The 17,946-nt window shown below is 50.6% G+C and overlaps 1 protein-coding gene across 3 annotated transcripts in view; it reads left to right on the top strand.

Annotated features, from left to right (window-relative positions):
• The window catches only part of TOM1L2 (target of myb1 like 2 membrane trafficking protein), a 58,616-nt gene extending 44,868 nt beyond the window's left edge, over positions 1-13,748 (top strand). For 2 of the 3 annotated variants that reach the window (XM_069870401.1, XM_069870400.1), the window contains 3 exons: positions 4,782-4,841; positions 7,640-7,676; positions 8,213-13,748. In XM_069870401.1, the coding sequence (XP_069726502.1) occupies positions 4,782-4,841; positions 7,640-7,676; positions 8,213-8,361 (246 nt within the window). In that variant the 3' untranslated portion in view covers positions 8,362-13,748. The remainder of the gene's footprint in view (positions 1-4,781; positions 4,842-7,639; positions 7,677-8,212) is intronic. The other variant, XM_069870402.1, reaches the window with a different exon arrangement.
• Positions 13,749-17,946: the final 4,198 nt, after the last annotated feature.

The following is a 17,946-nucleotide window of genomic DNA, read 5'->3' as shown; positions in this document are numbered from 1 at the left end:
ACAAAGTGGGATGCTGCGATGTACACCTTCAATAGAGAGATGGGGGCTAAGCTTCGAAATATCTTGGGTAATGTGAGACTGTTGAAAGACAGCATCTTCTTGGAGACTGAGGTGCTTGAATTGTGGACAGACTAAAAGATAAACGTGTACATTTCCTCTGTGTGGTAGAACCCCTCTCTCTTTTGAAGGCAAGCAGGTGTTCCTTTGTTCTGAAGACCCCGTGGGTTTCATTACCTGTCCAGGCATTGCATTTTACAGAGAGCTTTGCGAGGACAATCTGATAGCTCAATGTGAACGAAGGTTGTTGCTGACTGGACGTGCCTGTCAGATCCAGACTGGCTCGTTGTTGTACGGGCACATCAGGCTGTGTTGGGGAACACCCTGTGCACCTGAGCTCTTGCCTTCCCCATCTATGTGTAAACACAGTTACAAGTAATCAAGTAGCTAATTAAATCCTTACATGTGAAGTCAAACATGTTCTAATATTGAGGCCAGGCAGCTATTTCAAGATCACAACAGCTTTAAATAGATGGTAAGGCTGCAGTCGTAAGCTGGAGTAGAGCGCTACTGTGCATCTTAGTGCTGTCGTTCTGCTGCTGTAGGAGCAACAGATCTGCCTTTACTATCGCTAACTAACGGGGGGCAGCGAATAGCAGCTAACCAAGTACTGGTGTCTGCTCAGTTAAACATGAGTAAGAAATGGGATTAACTAAGCTACTACGAGACAGTAATCTAGCAACAATTAGCATGAACCTTGTTAAACGTTTTGAGAACATTAATGAGCTCACCTAGAGACCCGAATTGTCATTTCATACCTGCTTCTTTTCCAGTGGGATCATTTTTAATAGAAATATAATGTGATAATAATAACCTAAAAATGTCTTTTTAAGGGTAGAATATTGGATTTTATGACTTCTGAGGAGATATATTGGCAATACTCTTTGGCTTTTGATTGCCAGTGAGAACACCAACACACTCTGAATTAGATAAGTATGAACTTGAATTCCAGGTTCTGGTGGGTTTCGTGGGACTGAATGCTCGCTTTTGTTCTCCCAGCCTTCCTGTTCCATTTCCCTTTCAGGACTGTTGAGATGATCCCATTTGCAGGGTTTTCCAAAGACTAAACAAAGAAGGAATTTGGACAAGGAGCCCAACTTTTAATTAAAGCCAGCTACCCAAAAAATATGTTGTGACTTGATTTCCATTTACTTTGAGTATAGACCTTTAAAAGAGAAAGCACCATGTCGTTACAAAAACAGCTCTTGCAGCCAGCGCTGACTATCTAGGGAGCTGCTTTGCCAAGACCGAGAGCTTCGCTAGACCGTGTATGTTTGCATAACCAAAGTATTAACGAGACAGTAGCCCATTCTGGAGCCATTTCCATGGAGTCTCTGGCTGCCACTGCTGTTTGTTCCCAGAAACTGTTGTCTTTTTTAATGTGTAAACCAGCTAATTCATTTTCACATTGCTTCTGTTGTGTTGTAGGGGATTAGTTTTAACAAAACTCCCCTCTGCATTTTTCAGTTTAGGGCTTCTGGAAGGGGGAGATTTGCCAAATGCACAACGGACTGGCAAAAAATGAGCTTCTGTGTGTGGTCACTTTGAAATGAAACAGAAATGGTACAACACTTTTTTAAAACTTCTAGTTATTCTTGAGAGTTTCCCTCTCTCTTTATCCTTTAACAAATTAAAGCTGCTACATTTAACCTATTATTTATAGGGGAAATGGGGCTCAGAGTCTGAGGAAAGTTTGGGCATGGAAGGAGCGATAGATGCAAACCCTTAGCCTTTCTGTAAGTGTGCTGGAAGATGGGGGAAGCTTTTTAAAAGGTCAGCGCTGAAGAGCAAACGGCTGGCACGCTCAAATGTTTATCTTACAGCTCTCTCTGCTGCTTATATATGACCTGCGAGAAGCGTTCTTGCACTTTGGAGGCTTTTGTTTGTTTGTCGTATAAAGTAGGTCTGTCTGAAAGCAGAATTCCTTTCTTCTTTCCCCCCAGTCCCTTTTTTTTTTTTCAATCTTACAAAACCCAGCACTGCTGAGCTGTTCTGCAAGGACTCCTGCAAACTCAAGGGTCCTGCGATTCTCAAGAATCCATTACTTGCTCAGTCATCTGTTGTGTTTTCAGGATAACCAAGATTTGGATTTCTGTTCCTCCTAATGCAGTGACCACAGCACCATCACGCTTTTTAGAACAGTTGCCCTTATTTTATTCACAGAAAAGCAAAACAAACCCTGTTATTTTCCTCCTCCTCTCCACGCAGATTTCCTTATCCTTAAAGAAACTTAAGTACCTTTCTGAGCTGCAAATAGCCAACAGCTCTGAAGGCTACACCTTCCAAAGCATTCCTTATTAAGCCATACAGGAGAGAGACAGCAGTGAAACTTCTGCAGTAGGTTTTAGGTTGCTGTAAGGCTGAATAAATTCTTTGCTTTGTATCGCTGAAGCCAGTATTTTGCAAAGCTGTTAAACTAACGTGCCAGTTCTACAAGACGCAACTTGTCTTTGGGAAGGAATGTGTTGGAAGATGCCTCCAGAGCCTTCCTCTCATTAATGACCATCGGGGCCAGCTCGCAGCAGCTTCAACACTGCGTTAGCATTGTGCGTACATGATTCAGCTCTCTGTGGCAATTAAAAAGGGTCAGTTATCCTAAAGCTAGACCATTCCAAAGGAAACTGCAGGAACCTATTTTCTGTTTGTGATCTTCATGTATTAGCTGAAGACAAAATGACAGCTTGCACCTCTGACCCTTTGGATCAGTCATGTGTATTTTGTCCAGCAGCCTGCAGGGCTGGAGCCAAGCCACCTGCCTGGTGCCTCTCCTGGCGCGTGGGGCTGCGGTTAAACCACCTTGCATGGAGCCCTGAATTTCTACTCCTTGTGCGTGACTAACCTACCTTAGCAGACCTCACCTCAAGCAAAGGCTTAACTGTCCTCCTCAGTGCCAACGGCCACTTGATTAGAAGAAAAACTTGAGGAGCTCTGCTATGCAGCGTCAGCTTGTGCTGCTGCTTGTGCCATCCAGCGTCAGTCTGTCTGTCTTCCTCTGCCAGAAGTCCCTGAGAAAACCACATCCCCCAGCAAATTAATCTGCAGAGCCTCTTCTAGCTCTTCTTCGCATGAGAGGTTTCAGGCAAAGCTGTGGACAACCCCGACACCTTTTCTTCCTTGGAGAGCCTCTCCAGCACCATGATGTCTCCTGCCTGCCAGCCCTGCTGCTGCGCTCTTGCCTGTAACTTGCATGTCTGACATTGCTTTCCAAGTGTTTTTCAGGTTGTCCTTGTGAGAGCTATTGTGGTGTTTTCCTGTTTACTGCTGCAGCCCTCTTGTATTTAAGCCGTGGAGTTAAGTCAGGAAATTCTACGCCTAATAGCACGCAGTAATTTCCCTGCGCTGACCCAGTTGCCTGTAGCGCTTTGTGCAAGAGCTGCGCTTCAGCACTTGCTGCGCTGCCTGTCGCAGTCACACAGTGTAACTGGAGTGTTTTATCGCAGGAGGAAAGGCAAACCTTCCCTGCCTTCTTCTTAAACCATCCGTGGAGGCTTGATGGGCAGGCTCCGGTGAACCTTGCTGTGTGAACCTTGCCGGTGCTGGAGAGCCGGAGCCCAGAGGAGTGCCGTGCTCTCCTCCTCTGCCTGCGCCAGGAGATGCTGCCCCATCTTCCTCTTCACCTTCTCCTTTGAGTCTTTGCACTGGCACACGGGTTGTTCTGAAAGAGATCGGGGTTGTTCAGCCTGGAGAAGAGAAGGCTCCAGGGAGACCTTAGAGCAGCTTCCAGCACTGAAAGGGGCTCCAGGAAAGCTGGGGAGGGGCCCTTGATCAGGGAGTGCAGGGATAGGATGAGGGGGAATGGTTTTAAGCTGAAAGAGGAGACTTAAGTGAGATCTTGGGAAGAAATGTTTTGCTGTGAGGGTGGGGAGGCCCTGGCCGGGGTTGCCTGGAGAAATTGTGGCTGCCCCATCCCTGGAGGGGTTCAAGGCCAGGTTGGATGGGGCTTGGAGCCCCTGATCCTATGGGAGGTGTCTCTGCCCATGGCAGGGGGGTTGGAGCTGGATGATCTTTAACATCTTTTCCAACCCAAACTATTCCATGATTCTATGATTTTGCCTCCGCTGCAAGGGCCGCCTTTGTCAGAGGAGTGGGGCCAGGGAGCTGGGGTGGTTTGGCTTTAAATTGTGGCTCACCAAGGCTTGGTGGTGTGGTGGGAGGAGGACCTGGAAGGAAACACAACTGTGTACCCTGGGCTCTGACTGCCTCCACCTGCGGTGAAAATGAAATTGTTTTCATAGGAGCATTGCCTGAACATTTTGAGCCCCTCTTTTCGCTAACCCTTCACTGAGCCTAATACCTGTTTTAAAAGATAAAAGGTGTAAATTTAACATTTCAAAACCTAACTGATATCCAGTATTCTACCCTTAAAAGTTTTCACGATCAGGATTAGAATCATCAGTCAATCTTGATGGTTTTAATACGTGGTCGAGAAGTTACCCGTCTTACACTGGCGTCAAGTCGCGTCATTCCCCATAATCTTTCTCTTGGTTTTTTTTAGCCTTGTTGTTCATAATTTCCTTTCCAAGTGTTTCTTTATTTGAAATGCCAATTATATTTTGTTGCCTTTTTTTGTTTCCAGCACATCTCACATCTTTGTTTTTGTTTTGTTTCGTTCTTTTTTTTTTTTTTTTAATCTTATTTCTGGCGTTTTCCATCGCTCTGTGGCCATGATTGTGGATGTGTTTGGGTTTTTGCCTGCCTTGCTGTTCTCTCGCTGCACTCCCTAGATCCCTGTTGCACAGTCCTCTGTCATGGATGACATTGAGGAGTGGCTCAGTACCGACTTGGTGAGACTCTTTATATTTTCATTTTTCACATGGGCAATAGCACTTGTACGGAGAACTTTCGATGCATTGCTGAGTGACTGGGACTTCTCCTAACTGGAGGCAGTGAAAATTCCAAATGGGAGAGCTTATTTCCCTTTGAGGGGGATACCCAAGCAGGGGGAGACAGGGTTGTGTTCAGCAATTCAATCAAAACGTTTCTTTCCTGAGTTGGTTTATTTTCACCTCCCCATGTTAACATCACAGAATTGCATGTGTTCCAGAAATCATGTGTTTCTGGTCCCTGTACAGGAGAGCATTTAAACATGTGCCGTGTTTAAACATGTGCTGAAGTCGTTCTCTGCTCGCCGCCGTACTTAAAGCACATGTTTAAAGCTGTATCAGCTTTGACAGGATCCAAGTACATGCTTACGTCGAGGCATGCTTTTAAGAGATGCTGGATCGGAGCTTAGATTCCTTTCAAATCGTGATGACTTTGTTAAATTGGCAAGCAGTCTTGACATGTTTCATGATGGGAATCATAAAAATAGATAACAGTCTCTCTTTAATGTTTATAACTTTCAGTTTTTCCTAGATGATTATTGTCTGGTAATTATTAAATGAACAACATAGAAGTAAAAGTAGCTTTTCCTTCATACTGGAGTTTGCTTTGCTATACCAACACTTCTGGTTTAAGCAGTGGGACACGTTTATTCCAGTCTCTTTTTTTAATAAAAGCATCTGACTCAAGTGAACCAAGTGCAGTTTGGGGACAGGTGGTAGGTTGAGTTTCAGACTGTTCTTTTAAACATGGTTTTAGTGGACTGAACTGTTTCCTTGCGGTCACCATATCCCTAGGCATCGTCTCCTTCCATTACTTCTTCTGACTTCAGAGACTGTCCCTAGATCACTCCCTACTCCTTAAGGTCTCCCCCAGCCTCTTGCCATTCCCTTCTCAGTTCTTAGCCAGGAGCTGTGGGGTTCAGGCTCTGCTCCCCAGCTCTGGCAGCGGTGCTGCAGGCACGCTCCGGCACGCCAGCCCTTCGCTCCAGCACCAGAGGATCCGACTGCACCCAAAGGAAGAAGCAGCTCCTGCTCTCCAAAGCTGCCTGAAGTGCTTACATTCTGGGTTTCAGTGTTCGAGCTTGGCAGACTGAGTGGCTGTCTTCGAAATGTCACTGGGTTTCAGCTGCAGGTGGTTTTTTCAGGCCTCGGCACAGACAGTCATTTTCAAATTTAATTACAAACTGGCCTCATTTTGTTAAAGAAACAGTAAATGTGGCATGTCCACTCCACTTAAGCAATAGGCTTTTGTCTTTGCCATCTGAATTAATTTAGCAAGAGAGAAGATCTTACGGAGAGATACCGAGGTAGCTCTGTGCGTCTGTCATCCCCTAGATAGTCTGGCTCAAAAAGAGCAAAGCGGAGAAGTTCTATAAATGCCTGAACAAGCCTAGGGATTGTGAGTGGTGCAGCTGTGACTGCATCAGCTCCTTTTCTTCCGGGTACCTGGGTCCCATCCTGACCATGTGTGGGTGCAGCAGAGAGGTGCCCTCTGAGAAGGTTTGGACTGGATTTTTGTTTTTCACTCTGACTTCCCCCGCCCCGTCCTTTTTTTGTTAATGGTTCATTTCAGTTCTCTGCTTCCCAGCTGAGGAAGTCACAGGTTAAGTCATCTAATTGTTATTAAATACTTACCCATTTTGGGGTACATTGGAACAAACGCCACCTCTGCATGTGAAGCAGTGCCTGCTGCACATACCTTTGGTGGCCTCTGTGGAGTAGAAAGCTGGAAGATGCTAGGTGACATTTAATGCTCAGGCATCAAAAACCTTTGTGAGGCCAGCCAGTAGGTTCCCACTCTCCTGGTAGAGAAGCCAGGGTAGGGACAAATACTTTTCTTTTTCAAAGCGGGTTCAACATGAGGTTTTGAAGTAGTATTTTCATCCATCAGGTTGACAAAGGTCAAGGTTGACAAAGGTCAAGGGATGACAAAGGTTGACATCCTGACAGGTTGACAAAGATAGAGTCATAGAATGGTTTGGGTTGGAAGGGACCTTAAAAATCATCCAATTCCAACCCCCTTGATATGGGCAGGGACATCTCCCACTGGATCACATCCTCAAACTTTTCAGTTCCTTATAAAAGCACTGTTGGGAATTCACATGCTGAACTGCATGGAACTGATAGAAACGCACTGACCCCCTGCCATCCCAGCCTTTGTATCTCGTGGACAGACACTAGCATCCTTCATCCAGCCCACTCTGGCCTTGTCTTTGTACAGCATGGATACCAGGAAAGCTGCAATAGTTTGTATGTCATCTAAAATGAGCTCCCACAGGAGGAACGTTGGCCCTGAACTATTTTCTGGCATGTCTCCTTTGTCAGCTAATAGTGCATTTTCTTTGAAGACACAATGCAAACCGCGGTCCTGCCTTCTTAAAGGACTGTCTGTCAGAAAAGATGGCATTTGGTACAGTGATTGTGACTCACACAGCGCCGTTTTTTACCAGGCCTACTGTCTGAGGTGGAAACAGCATGGACTGCCAGTCAGGGCCAACGAGGGAAGCCTAGCTATCCACCAGCAATCTTCAGAAGCATAGCTGGAGCTCATCTTCTTGCTCTGCAGCGCAGTAAAATGTCAGTCACCGCTGGCCTCCTGACATGGGAGCCGTGAAATGTCCCCGGGTCACCCTGCTCAAAGAGTTAGAGTGTGGAAAGGAATGGTGGAAACTGTCCAGTTGCATTAAACGTATATAGAAGATAATAGTGAAGGTGAAGTGCTGCCTGTGTGTTCATGTGCCGTTTTGTTCCAATTGCAGAAAGGAGACGAACTGGAAGAAGGAGTGACCAGTGAAGGTAAGCAGAGATGCCTGGGGCTATGAGCCGTTCTCAGGTTAGTGTGCAGACTGAATTATCTGCTTTGATCCCTGCTGAGATGCTGACTTCTTCCAGCCTGATGTTCCCCAGCAAATGCTTCTGCATTCAGAAAGGCAGCAGGAGAGCATTTCAGGGCGAAAAGTTCCTATTTATGGTGTGAGGAGCCCTCCTGGCTGTAAGTGTTTTCCTGCCATCTTCCTTGGCTGTGCACTGTGTTTATGCCAGCAGGAATGTGTCCCCAAGCTGCTCAGCCCTTTGGAATGATGTTTCCCGGCTTCTGTCACAGCCGATGGCGTAGCGTGGGTTTGATTCCCTCTGCTGCCTGTGTGAGGGTGTCTCAAAGGACGTCTGTCCCCTTTCCTGAGGAAGTCAGGCTGTACAAGCATGTGTGCCTGCGAACACAGCCCGTCGGGACACCAGGCGCAGGCATTTCAGACCTTGCTAACCTGTGTCCCCAGGGCTAAACATGCAGCCCCGCTTCTTACCTGTCTTCCTTCTTTTCTTTTGCATTGCAGAGTTTGACAAATTTTTAGAAGAGAGAGCCAAAGCAGCGGAGATGGTTCCCAATCTGCCATCCCCTCCCCTGGAAGCCCCTACCCCTCCGACAAATCCTTCCAGCAGGAAAAAGCAGGAGCGCTCAGAGGATGCCCTCTTTGCACTGTGAAGATTGTTCCTAGCAGCCCTCTCACCCCCGTGCTCGGCAGGCGAATGTCGCTGTACGGCCACTTCGTCCTCTCACAGCTAACAACGACCCCATTCCTCCTCATTTCATAGATTGCTTTTCCCTCCTCCTCTCCCCAAACAACCCACCCCCACAAGCTGACTCTATTTAAGTCCAACACTATTCCTGCCAGACCACGATTCTCCAGCACTCGCTTAATCCCCTCCTTCCTATCCCAGCTGCACAAAACCAGCTCTTGATGCTGAAAACCCCTTTAGAATGCATGAGTACGTCACACTGTGTTGAAACAAAAGACCAGAGGGGAGAGAGCAGCCTTGCCCTTCAATTTCTGTAGGGATCATCCTCTTCTGTAGGCAGGTCCTGCCAAGTAGACTGCTCTGTCGATCAGCATGTAATTGACTGAGCTGGAATGTTCAGGAGGAGCGTGTCTTTATTTTTAGATAAAATGTTAATGTATTGGCTTTCGTGTCGGATTCGACAGCAAGGAACAACTGTTCCCCTTTCAACATGTGCTTCACAAGTTAAAATCCTTTACTCTTCCCACTCACACATCTCCTGGTACCATATGGTGGTCGCTTTTCCCCACTTTGTGCGGCATTTCATAATCTGAATCTCACAGGGTATTTTTTCCCTTGTGTTTTATCTGGGCTTGCTCTAATTTTAAAGCAGTCTGTTGGCCATGGCCAGTAGCTCTGGCAGTTGACAGGAACAAAAAACGCTGAGCTAAATGGGTGCTGTAACGTTAGCGCATGAAGCATTTTGCTCTTTGGGAGAGCATTCTCACACGAGGATTTTTTCTAGCGTGTTTGCTTTTAAAATAGCTAGGTTATTTTTTCCTTACCTTAGATTCCTTCTTCAGTGACTGTAGAGCTCTGCATTTGTCTCAGCTGTTCTAAATAGCATCCCTGCAGATGGATGGGACTTGCCTATGGGCTGGGCGTGACCTGATGTTCCTGGATTCCCTGCCATGCCTGGTAGGATAGACATGCTGGTTCTTGGTGGTAGGTATGAGAAAAAGAGGCAAACCTCACAGAACTTGTAGGAAAATGCAGAGGGAGATGGTTACCATGGAGGGATCAGCCATCCCTGCCTGTGCTGAAGGTGAAACTCCTCATTTCCGTCTAGGTTTGGGTCTGAGAAGGTGTTGGATGATTGTGCCCAAGCTGTTTGTAATTTTTGGCATGTCCTTTGATACTGCTGCCCCTTTATTGACTCCCAGCTCCTGCGGGGCTGCAGTCTCCCTCCTGTCTGTGCAAACAAGCATATTCCCTTGCTTGCCAGAGGCATGGCTGAGAGTGCTGCTCTGCCTGGAGCTGCCAGAAGGGATTCCAGCATGTGTGCCGGCCTCGCTGGGCTGACAGGCAGAGCTGGAGCAGGCAGCTCCAGCCATTGCTGCATCCCGCAGCGTGTTCCTTGGTGGGAAGCCAGTGGTGCAAGGTGGCAGGACCAAACAGTGAGCTTGAACGCTTCATGGCAGGGAGAATCTCCTGCTCTGACAGGGAGGCCCTTTATCAGATGAACGCCCGCGCAGTCAGCAGTGCTCCAGCCCCTCTTCCTTGGGGCTCTCGTCATCTCGCGCAGGCAGCCACTTTGTTCTGACTTGGCGTGTCTGAGCTTCCTGGGATGCTGATGTGTGTCAGGCTCTCTCAGTTGTTCTGGACCAAGAAGCTGCTCTGTAAACTGCTGATGTGAAAGTGGTAGAAGCTTTTATCTGAGCGTAGTTATTTCAGCTCATAACATCCCCTCTAGGGAACGCCACGCTTCGGTAGGTTGTGACACATAAAACCTTTTACCAAATGGCCCAGTTGCAGCACTGATGGTCTTTGAGAGAGGTCACATTAATCTTCAGAGGGAGGCATTGTTTGGTGCAAGATTTCCAGGTCATCCTAGGACAGATGTCACTTTGTGCTGTCCCCGCTCAATCTCCCCTCTCTATTCTTCCCTGCCTGCATCTTCTCCCGGTATCCCTCCATTCGTAGCTGGGCCGAGGCAAGGCTGTTCTGCCACCCCCCCCAGCTCTGACTTGGCCCCTGGTCGCTGCTCCGTAACTCGCTGCTCCCTGTCAGCTCTGCACTGTGCAGAAAGTAGCTGTGGCTTGCAAGTGAACAAGGAAGATCAGTGTAAGGATGGAGACAGCTTGGGTCTGAAGCTGCCCTTCTCCCCACTTGCTGGCCCTCTCACCAGCTGAAGCCCTTCTGTGTGGCTCCACAGAGAGTTTCTCTCTGTTTCATCATCTTTGTGGCTGATGGAAAGTGCCAGGACAGTCTGCTTTGGTCGCATTGCTGCTCTCGCCCGCTGCTCTCACTGTTAAAGACGATGAGCCCAGTGCTCAGATACTGCCTGCCAGACATCGTCCAGCTAGACCCTGCCTTCCTGCGACACGTCCTGTGGCCACCAGCTCCCAGAAACCTGAGGAAGCTTCTGTTGTGATGCTGATTTGATTTCAGACAGCGTCTGGTGATTGCCTGAGCAGTCTTGCCAGCCCAGAATGAATTGTTGGTATTCCTGTCAATGCAAAAAGCTCCGTGGGTGTTTTAAGCGCGTATTTTCCCTTCTAAATCCTTGAAACACATTGACCCTGTAAATGGCCACATCAGGTGATTCTAAGCATGTTAATCCAGCTTCCCTGCCAAGCCGGAGGAGATAATCGCATTGCTCAAGCATGGGGACATTGTCAGATGATGCTGAGTGGCAAGGACAACGCCAGCGCTGTCACCGAGCCCCCTGCAGTCCCACTGCTGCGGATTTGCTGGCCCTTCCTCCCCAGCCCTTAAGCAAAAAGGGGCGCGGGAGCGTGCTGCTAACGCTGCTTCTTTCTGCTAAACCTGTCCTGGGGCTTCCAGGTTGTTGCTTTAGAGAGAATCTGGTCCCTTTCCAGAGCTGCCAGTGAGTGCTCCCTCCAACCAGGGGGAGAACGAGAGGAAACAAGAAGGCTGGGGCTGAGGGGAGATCAGGAGCGTGTTGTTGGCACGACTCGAGGGACTCTTTTGTGCTTGCAGCCTCAGGCACCCCATGGTCCCCCTCCAGCACCCTGCGTTGTCTGCTGGAAGGCAAGGGCACTGCTCCCAGGGGCTGGCAGGTGCCGTCGTCACGAGCTGTGGCTTTGCTGGAAGCAGGGCAGCACGCGGGAGATGCCTCCCTTGGGCGGCGTGTGCTGAGCTGGGGGCAGCGCCTAAACGTCCTTTTGGTGGGACCCTGCTGTGAGTTAAACGTGGAGCTGAATCCACCACCCTGGCTCTTGCGGGCTGAGCGCCGGGGACAGAGAGTGCAGCTGAACGGGTGGTTTAGCCCAAACCTTTAACCAAGAGCTATGCTAGAGCTTCCCTAATGTCCTGCATCAGGATCTCTCATCTTCCCCATCCTCTTGTGGTCTGCAGAAAACCTGAGCGGTGGAAGCTGAGGGAAAGGGAAGGGGTTTTTTCACTTCAGTAGACCAACTTCTTGGTTTATTCTTCCTTCTCTTTCACTCTAAGTGCTTCCTCTGTGCAAGCGGGCAGAGGACTTGCGTGGCTCCAACGCTTGTGAGAAGAGGGATGGAGCTGCAGCCTGATCCGCTTTCCATAAGGAATAACAAGCATCACAGCGCTTCTAGGCATATTAGGAATCACAGCTTGACACTCAATGACACTAAATTATTATTGGGGTCCTTTGTAAGTTCTAATCATGCCCTGTTCTAGGTTAAAATATTTATTTTGTCAATATATTTTCTTTCCAGTGTGTTCTTAACCTCCTCTGTTAACCCTTCATGTGCTGAGATGTAAAAAATGAATGGTTTCTATTTAAATATATCCTTTCGGGTTTTTTAATTGTTATGTGTAGATTTCGGCTGCATCTTTATCAGGTGTAATTGATAACAATGTGCTGTACAGACATTTAGGGTGTTTAGTAAGTAGGTAAGGCTCATAGGAGCGTTGCTCATAAAAACATACCACGGTGTCTCTTAAAGGGAATGGCATCAATGCAAAGATTGGTCCTTACACGGACCCTCCCGTAGCCTCCAACGTACCTTTCCCCTTCCGATTATCACAGCCTCCTTCTCTGAAATGTGCTGATTAATGCAGCTTTGCCATTTTCAGGGGCTGCTTTTTCACCTCCAAGCTGAAGAAGGATTTTATCAGGGGTTTCCATGCGTTGGACTTCATTCGGCTAATTTTCATGGGATACGTTTGCTCTTTCCACTTTTCAATGGAAGGCTCAGCAGAGCTGGCTTGTGGTGGCGAGATGTTTCCCTCCAGTGGTGGAAGAACAGATCCGGCCGGTGGTTCCAGACCCAGGGCAAGGGTGATGGTCCCCTCGGTGAGCTGCCACTGGAGCCTGGTCCTGTTCCTCTCTACTCAATGCTCTCCTGCTTTCACCCATGAGCGCAGGCCACGCAGACCAGGAGAGCGAACACGGCTGTGTTCTCAGCAGCCTGTTTCACCCGATGAGTTGTCAGGTGTCTCGTGGTTGCTGGGAGTCCCACGGAGTGGGAACTGCTTGTGCTATCTCCATCCCAGGCCAGCCTCACCCAGCTCAGTCGTTGTTTACCTCCTAAACGCTAACCGCAAGGCTTGCGGAGCTTACCCTGGAAAAAAACAGCTCAGGACAGTTTATTTTTATGGAAACAGTGAAACAGGCAATCAGTGAGTGGATTTATAGCCTTCGTGGAAGTAACCCTTCAGCTGCTGGAGGCTCCCACCGCCCTTGCCCACGGGCAGAGGAGAGGAGGCAGGAATCCCTTTGCCAGGTGCCCGGAGGTGCCCACGCAGCACCTTTCACTTGTCCTTCCCAAACAGCAGCCTCTGGAGCGGGCTGTGCCTGCCTACTCCGTCCTCAGCCTCCCCGCACCCTGCTCCAGGTCACTTCTCCATCCAGGAGCGAGGCCAGGCTGCGTCTCGCCCCGAGCTGAGTGGCTTTCGAGCCACGCCAAGCTCCGGCGCTGCTTCTCTTTAGCCCATGGCAAACTCACAGCAAACCTGCCACCCTGCTCTGTGTTTTTATGAGTACGAGCTCCTCATTCTGTACACGTCACTATGAGCTATCGTTAATCCTACAAATGTAACCTGTGTAATAGCTTCTCTGTATATTACAGCTGTAGGCTTTCCAGATAAAAGTGGATAATATTTATTTACAGAAGATATTGGATATTTTTTTGTTTGGGAGTGGGGTAGGGGGAGAAGGGGGACGGAACTGTTGAATACGTAAAGAGAAACAAAATACACAATAAGCAAAGAAACCCAACACTAAAATGTTGCTGTATTCACGTAGAAGTTGTTTACGTTAAGGACGATACAACTGTATTAATCTGACATTGTTTAACTTGCTCCAGAAATCATCTCTACTTTGGTTCCTGCATGTGCGATACTCCAATAAATACACTACTGGTGTGACCTGGAGGAGGTATTTGTCTGTCTCTCCGCTGGTGTCTCTGCCTGGCTGGAACACGCGGTACGAGGGAGGGACACGCGTGGTCTGCAGCTTGGTTTCCTCCGAGGTATTTTCACCAGGAGAAGGGTTGTCCCCAGTGGAAGGTGCTCTTTGTGTCTCTCCATGGGTCTTGCTGGGCATGGCTGGTAGATGCGTTCTCTGCTAAATCTTGGGCTCACCCTTTGCGGCTGACATCGGGCAAGCACCCAAGTGACAACGTCTGTGCTTGGTGGGACACCTGCCTGCCTTGCAGGGCTTCCCAGATGGTTCTCAGAGGGTTACTTGGGATCACCTGCCTTGGTGACCTAGAAAGTGATGTTTCCTCACTCATTGGCCCAGAATTTGCTCCAGCGTCCTAGTTTATGATGATGATTGTGAGGGGCAGAGGAGAAGGAAGAGCGTTTTATCTAGGTGCTCTGGAATAACATGGCATCACTTTGACTGAAGCCGAACGAGGTTGTCAAAATGGTGCATTCCATCTCATACGTGGAGATCAAAACTAATGGTCTGTGGTTTAAAAGCTGCTTTGCGGAAGGAGTGTGTGTGCAACAGCTTGAAAGATGGGTTTTCCCTCCTTGGAGCTGCAGATTAGTGTGCATTAAATCCAGCTCTGCCCCGGCTTGTTTACCGGCGCACTGATCATGTGCCTGACTCTGTGTTGGATACATTCGGGTAGGTTCATGGTCTGGCTCTGCTGAGAAAGGTGCGGAGCTACCGCTGCCCTGACAGAGCAGAAACCACACAAAAAGCACGGGGGCCATAAATTCCCAGTGCTGTGCGGGGTTGGGGGGCTGCCAGCTCAGGGCTCTGCTCCCTTCCGAGGGGCCGTGGCACAGCGCCTGCTGCAGCCCCGCTTTGTGCACGAGGCAAAGATCCCGCGAATCCTGAATTCTTTCTGTCTCAACAGGAGCCAAAGTGGATGCAAAATGTCCAAGGGTAGGATAAGCATGCAGGGATATTTCAAACCCGTGTCCCTCCAGCCGCTGGTAACTCAGTCTGGAGCCTGGTGTGAATGGGAAGTGACCACACATGCGCTTCCCTTTCCCATTTCACCCCGGGGTAAATCAATCCCGAGCAGGGTCTGCGCGGCACACTGGCTGGCTGCCTGTTTACCCAAGCTGTGGCTCGGGAAGGGGTAGCTGACAAAGCAGAGTTACAGGTAGTGAAGGAGAGAAGAGGCTTTGAATGTGTTTGCGACACGTATTAATGATTAATGCCGTGCTCTGCCATAGCAAAACAAACCTCAGAGCACAAAGGAGTGGGGTATGTCAGGAAGCCCTGGGTGCCAGGGCTGCTTTCAGCACAAGATGCAGGCGTGCTGACAGGCAGCAAACATCTGGGGGCTCACATCTGGCTGGGCATGGCGTTTTGGGGGTGTCCAACCAGCTGAACGCGGGGGCAGCAGGAGAGGGGATGCACCATGGGTGCCTGGGGCTGCTGCGTTTGGGCTCTGCAGCTGAAGGGACAGCACATCCCAGAGCCTTTCGCTGCTGCACGCAGCTCGGGGCGATGCTCCATGCCAACAGCGAGCCCTACGCAGCCACCCAAGCCCTACACAGCCGCCCGAGCCTGCCCAGCCAGCTCGGTAGCCAAATCCCAACCATCTCGGGGCCGGTTTGTTTTCTTTCTCATCCCTGCGGTTTTCCTCCCAGGCTGCGCTCAGGAAAACGTCTCAGCGACTCTGGAGCAACCACGTGGCCCCGCTGCCATCCCCGCGGGACCGACATGATGTAATCGCGGGCCCTGAGCCGTGATGCAGAATCACTCCACTCCGGGCCGCTGCGCTTATTGGCTGAGTGGCCCTGGTCCTACAGGCGGGGTTTTCCCTACCCCACAACCCAGTTTTCCCCGGGGAGCCCCACCCCACGTGGAATCCATCGGCTTCCAAACCTACCCTGGGCCCACGGAGCTGCCGGGGCTCTCAATTCTTCCCCGTTGCACTCAATTCTTCCCCGTTGTGCTCAATTCCTCCCCGTTGCACAGAGGATGCTGCTGGTTTGCTGTGGTCCCCGGAGCTGGGGTAGCATCATGTGGGGGTCCCCGGGGTGCACAGCCCCTCAAGGCCCCAGGGGAGGTTTAGGATTAGGAAGGGGCTTTGCAAAATCTGGCTTTGCCTGCAGCTTATGTGCAAATAAAGCTGCGTTTATGCACGTGATTTCCCCCTCCATATCTCATGGCAAAGACTGTGTCCCAGGTCTTGTCTGAGTTGTTTAAGGTGTGTGACCCTCATGTTTGTGCAATGCTGCTCTAAAGCCTCTGAGTGCCTCCATCTCCCTGGTGCTGGAATCCTGCCCTGTCCTCCTGCAGGACGCGGAGTGCTGCGAGGGCTTCCTGACAGCCAGGAGAACCTCCTGCCACCACAGAGCCCAGCTTCTCCCCACAGACACGAGTCAAAGTCGGGGGGAGCACATGCCCCCCTGCGTGTCCATAGATCATAGAATCGTGGGATGGTTTTGGTTGGAAAGGACCTCTAAGATCATCCAGTCCCACCCCCGCCATAAGCAGGGACACCTCCCAGTGGATCAGGGGCTCCAAGCCCCATCCAACCTGGCCTTGAACACCTCCAGGGATGGAGCAGCCACCACTGCTCTGGGCAACCTGGGCCAGCAAAACATTTCTGCCCAAAATCTCATCTCAATCTCCCCTCTTTCAGCTTAAAGAGACGGCAAACTTCCAGGGGTCAGTGTTGCAGTGCATTTTCTTCTTCCAAATTGTTCCTGGCAGCTGGATAAACCACACGGCGCTGCAGCCTGGCCCTGGCATCAGACCCCACGAGAAGCCCACCACAGGGTCGATCCCAGTGGCACCAGTACTTTTCCCGGTTCCTGAAGACCGCGGCACCCAGTGGATGCACGCGCTCCACTGGGGCTCACAGGAAAGCATCAGCCCTTCAGCATCCCCTTAACCAGGGCCATGGGACCTTCTCCCACCCTGGGCCGTGCCGCAGTCTGGCAGCAGCGCTGGGACCTCCTCCGGAGTCCAGAGCTGGGACCTGGAAAGCAGATGTTCCCTCCTGGGACCACAGAAGCCTGAAGAGGTGATGTGGTGGCCCAAACTCAGCCCAGCACGTGGCCTTCATGAGGGGCCGGAGGCTTCTACAGCCACAGCCACCACCTCCTCTCTACTCCAGCCCTCCTGGCTGCTCCCACGTGTGCCTCGACCCGGAGCAAAGAGCTGTCTGGTGCCCAGCCCAGGGATTTAGAGCCCAGCTCAGGGATTTGGTGCCTGTCCCAAGGGGTTGCTGCTTGTTCCCAGGGCTCAGTGCCTGTCACTAGGGGTTGGTGCCTCTCTCAGGGGCTTGGTGCGCGTCCCCAGAGCTCAGCGACTTCCCCAGGGGCTCGGTGTCCACCCCAGGGCTTGATGCTTGTCCCCAAGGCTCGGTGACACCTTAAGGGTCAGTGACTTCTCCAGGACACCGCTGCCCTGCTCCCTGCCCCGTCCCGGAGCCCACGAGGTTCCTGTTCCAGTGACGGTCCCATTGCAGGTCTGGTTGTGGGGCAGCTCCCGGTGCCGTGTGGGTTGCTTTGTGGGTCCCATTTTGGGTCCCTTTGTCGGTCTCATTGCGAGTCCCAGTATGGGTCCCAGTGTGGATCCCGGTGTCCTACTGGTCCTATTTTGGGTTCTACTTCAGGTCCCAGTGCAGGTCCCGGTCCCATTTTCGGTCCTGGTCCCATTTTGGGTCCCAGTGCAGGTCCTGGTTCCACTACGAGTCCCATTGCGGGTTGTGGTGCGGGTCCCAGTATGGGTCCTATTGCAGATCCCAGTGTGGGTCCCATTGTGGGTCCCAGTATGGATCCCAGTGTGGGTCCCAGTGTAGGTCCTGGTCCCACTACGAGTCCCATTGCGGGTTGTGGTGCAGGTCCCAGTATGGGTCCTATTGCGGATCCTATTGCGGATCCTAGTGTGGGTCCTATTGTGGGTCCCAGTATGGGTCCCAGTGCGGTGCTGGTCCCATTTTGGGTTCTAGTTCGGGTGCCAGTGCGGTGCTGGTCCCATTTTCAGTCCTGGTCCCATTTTGGGTCCCAGTGCAGGTCCTGGTCCCACTACGAGTCCCATTGCGGGTTGTGGTGCGGGTCCCAGTATGGGTCCTTATTGCAGATCCCAGTGTGGGTCCCATTGTGGGTCCCAGTATGGATCCCAGTGTGGGTCCCAGTGTGGTCC

The sequence above is a fragment of the Phaenicophaeus curvirostris genome, chromosome 16 (genome assembly GCF_032191515.1).
Source record: "Phaenicophaeus curvirostris isolate KB17595 chromosome 16, BPBGC_Pcur_1.0, whole genome shotgun sequence".
NCBI lineage: Eukaryota > Metazoa > Chordata > Aves > Cuculiformes > Cuculidae > Phaenicophaeus > Phaenicophaeus curvirostris.
This window is presented reverse-complemented; position numbering and strand designations above follow the sequence as displayed.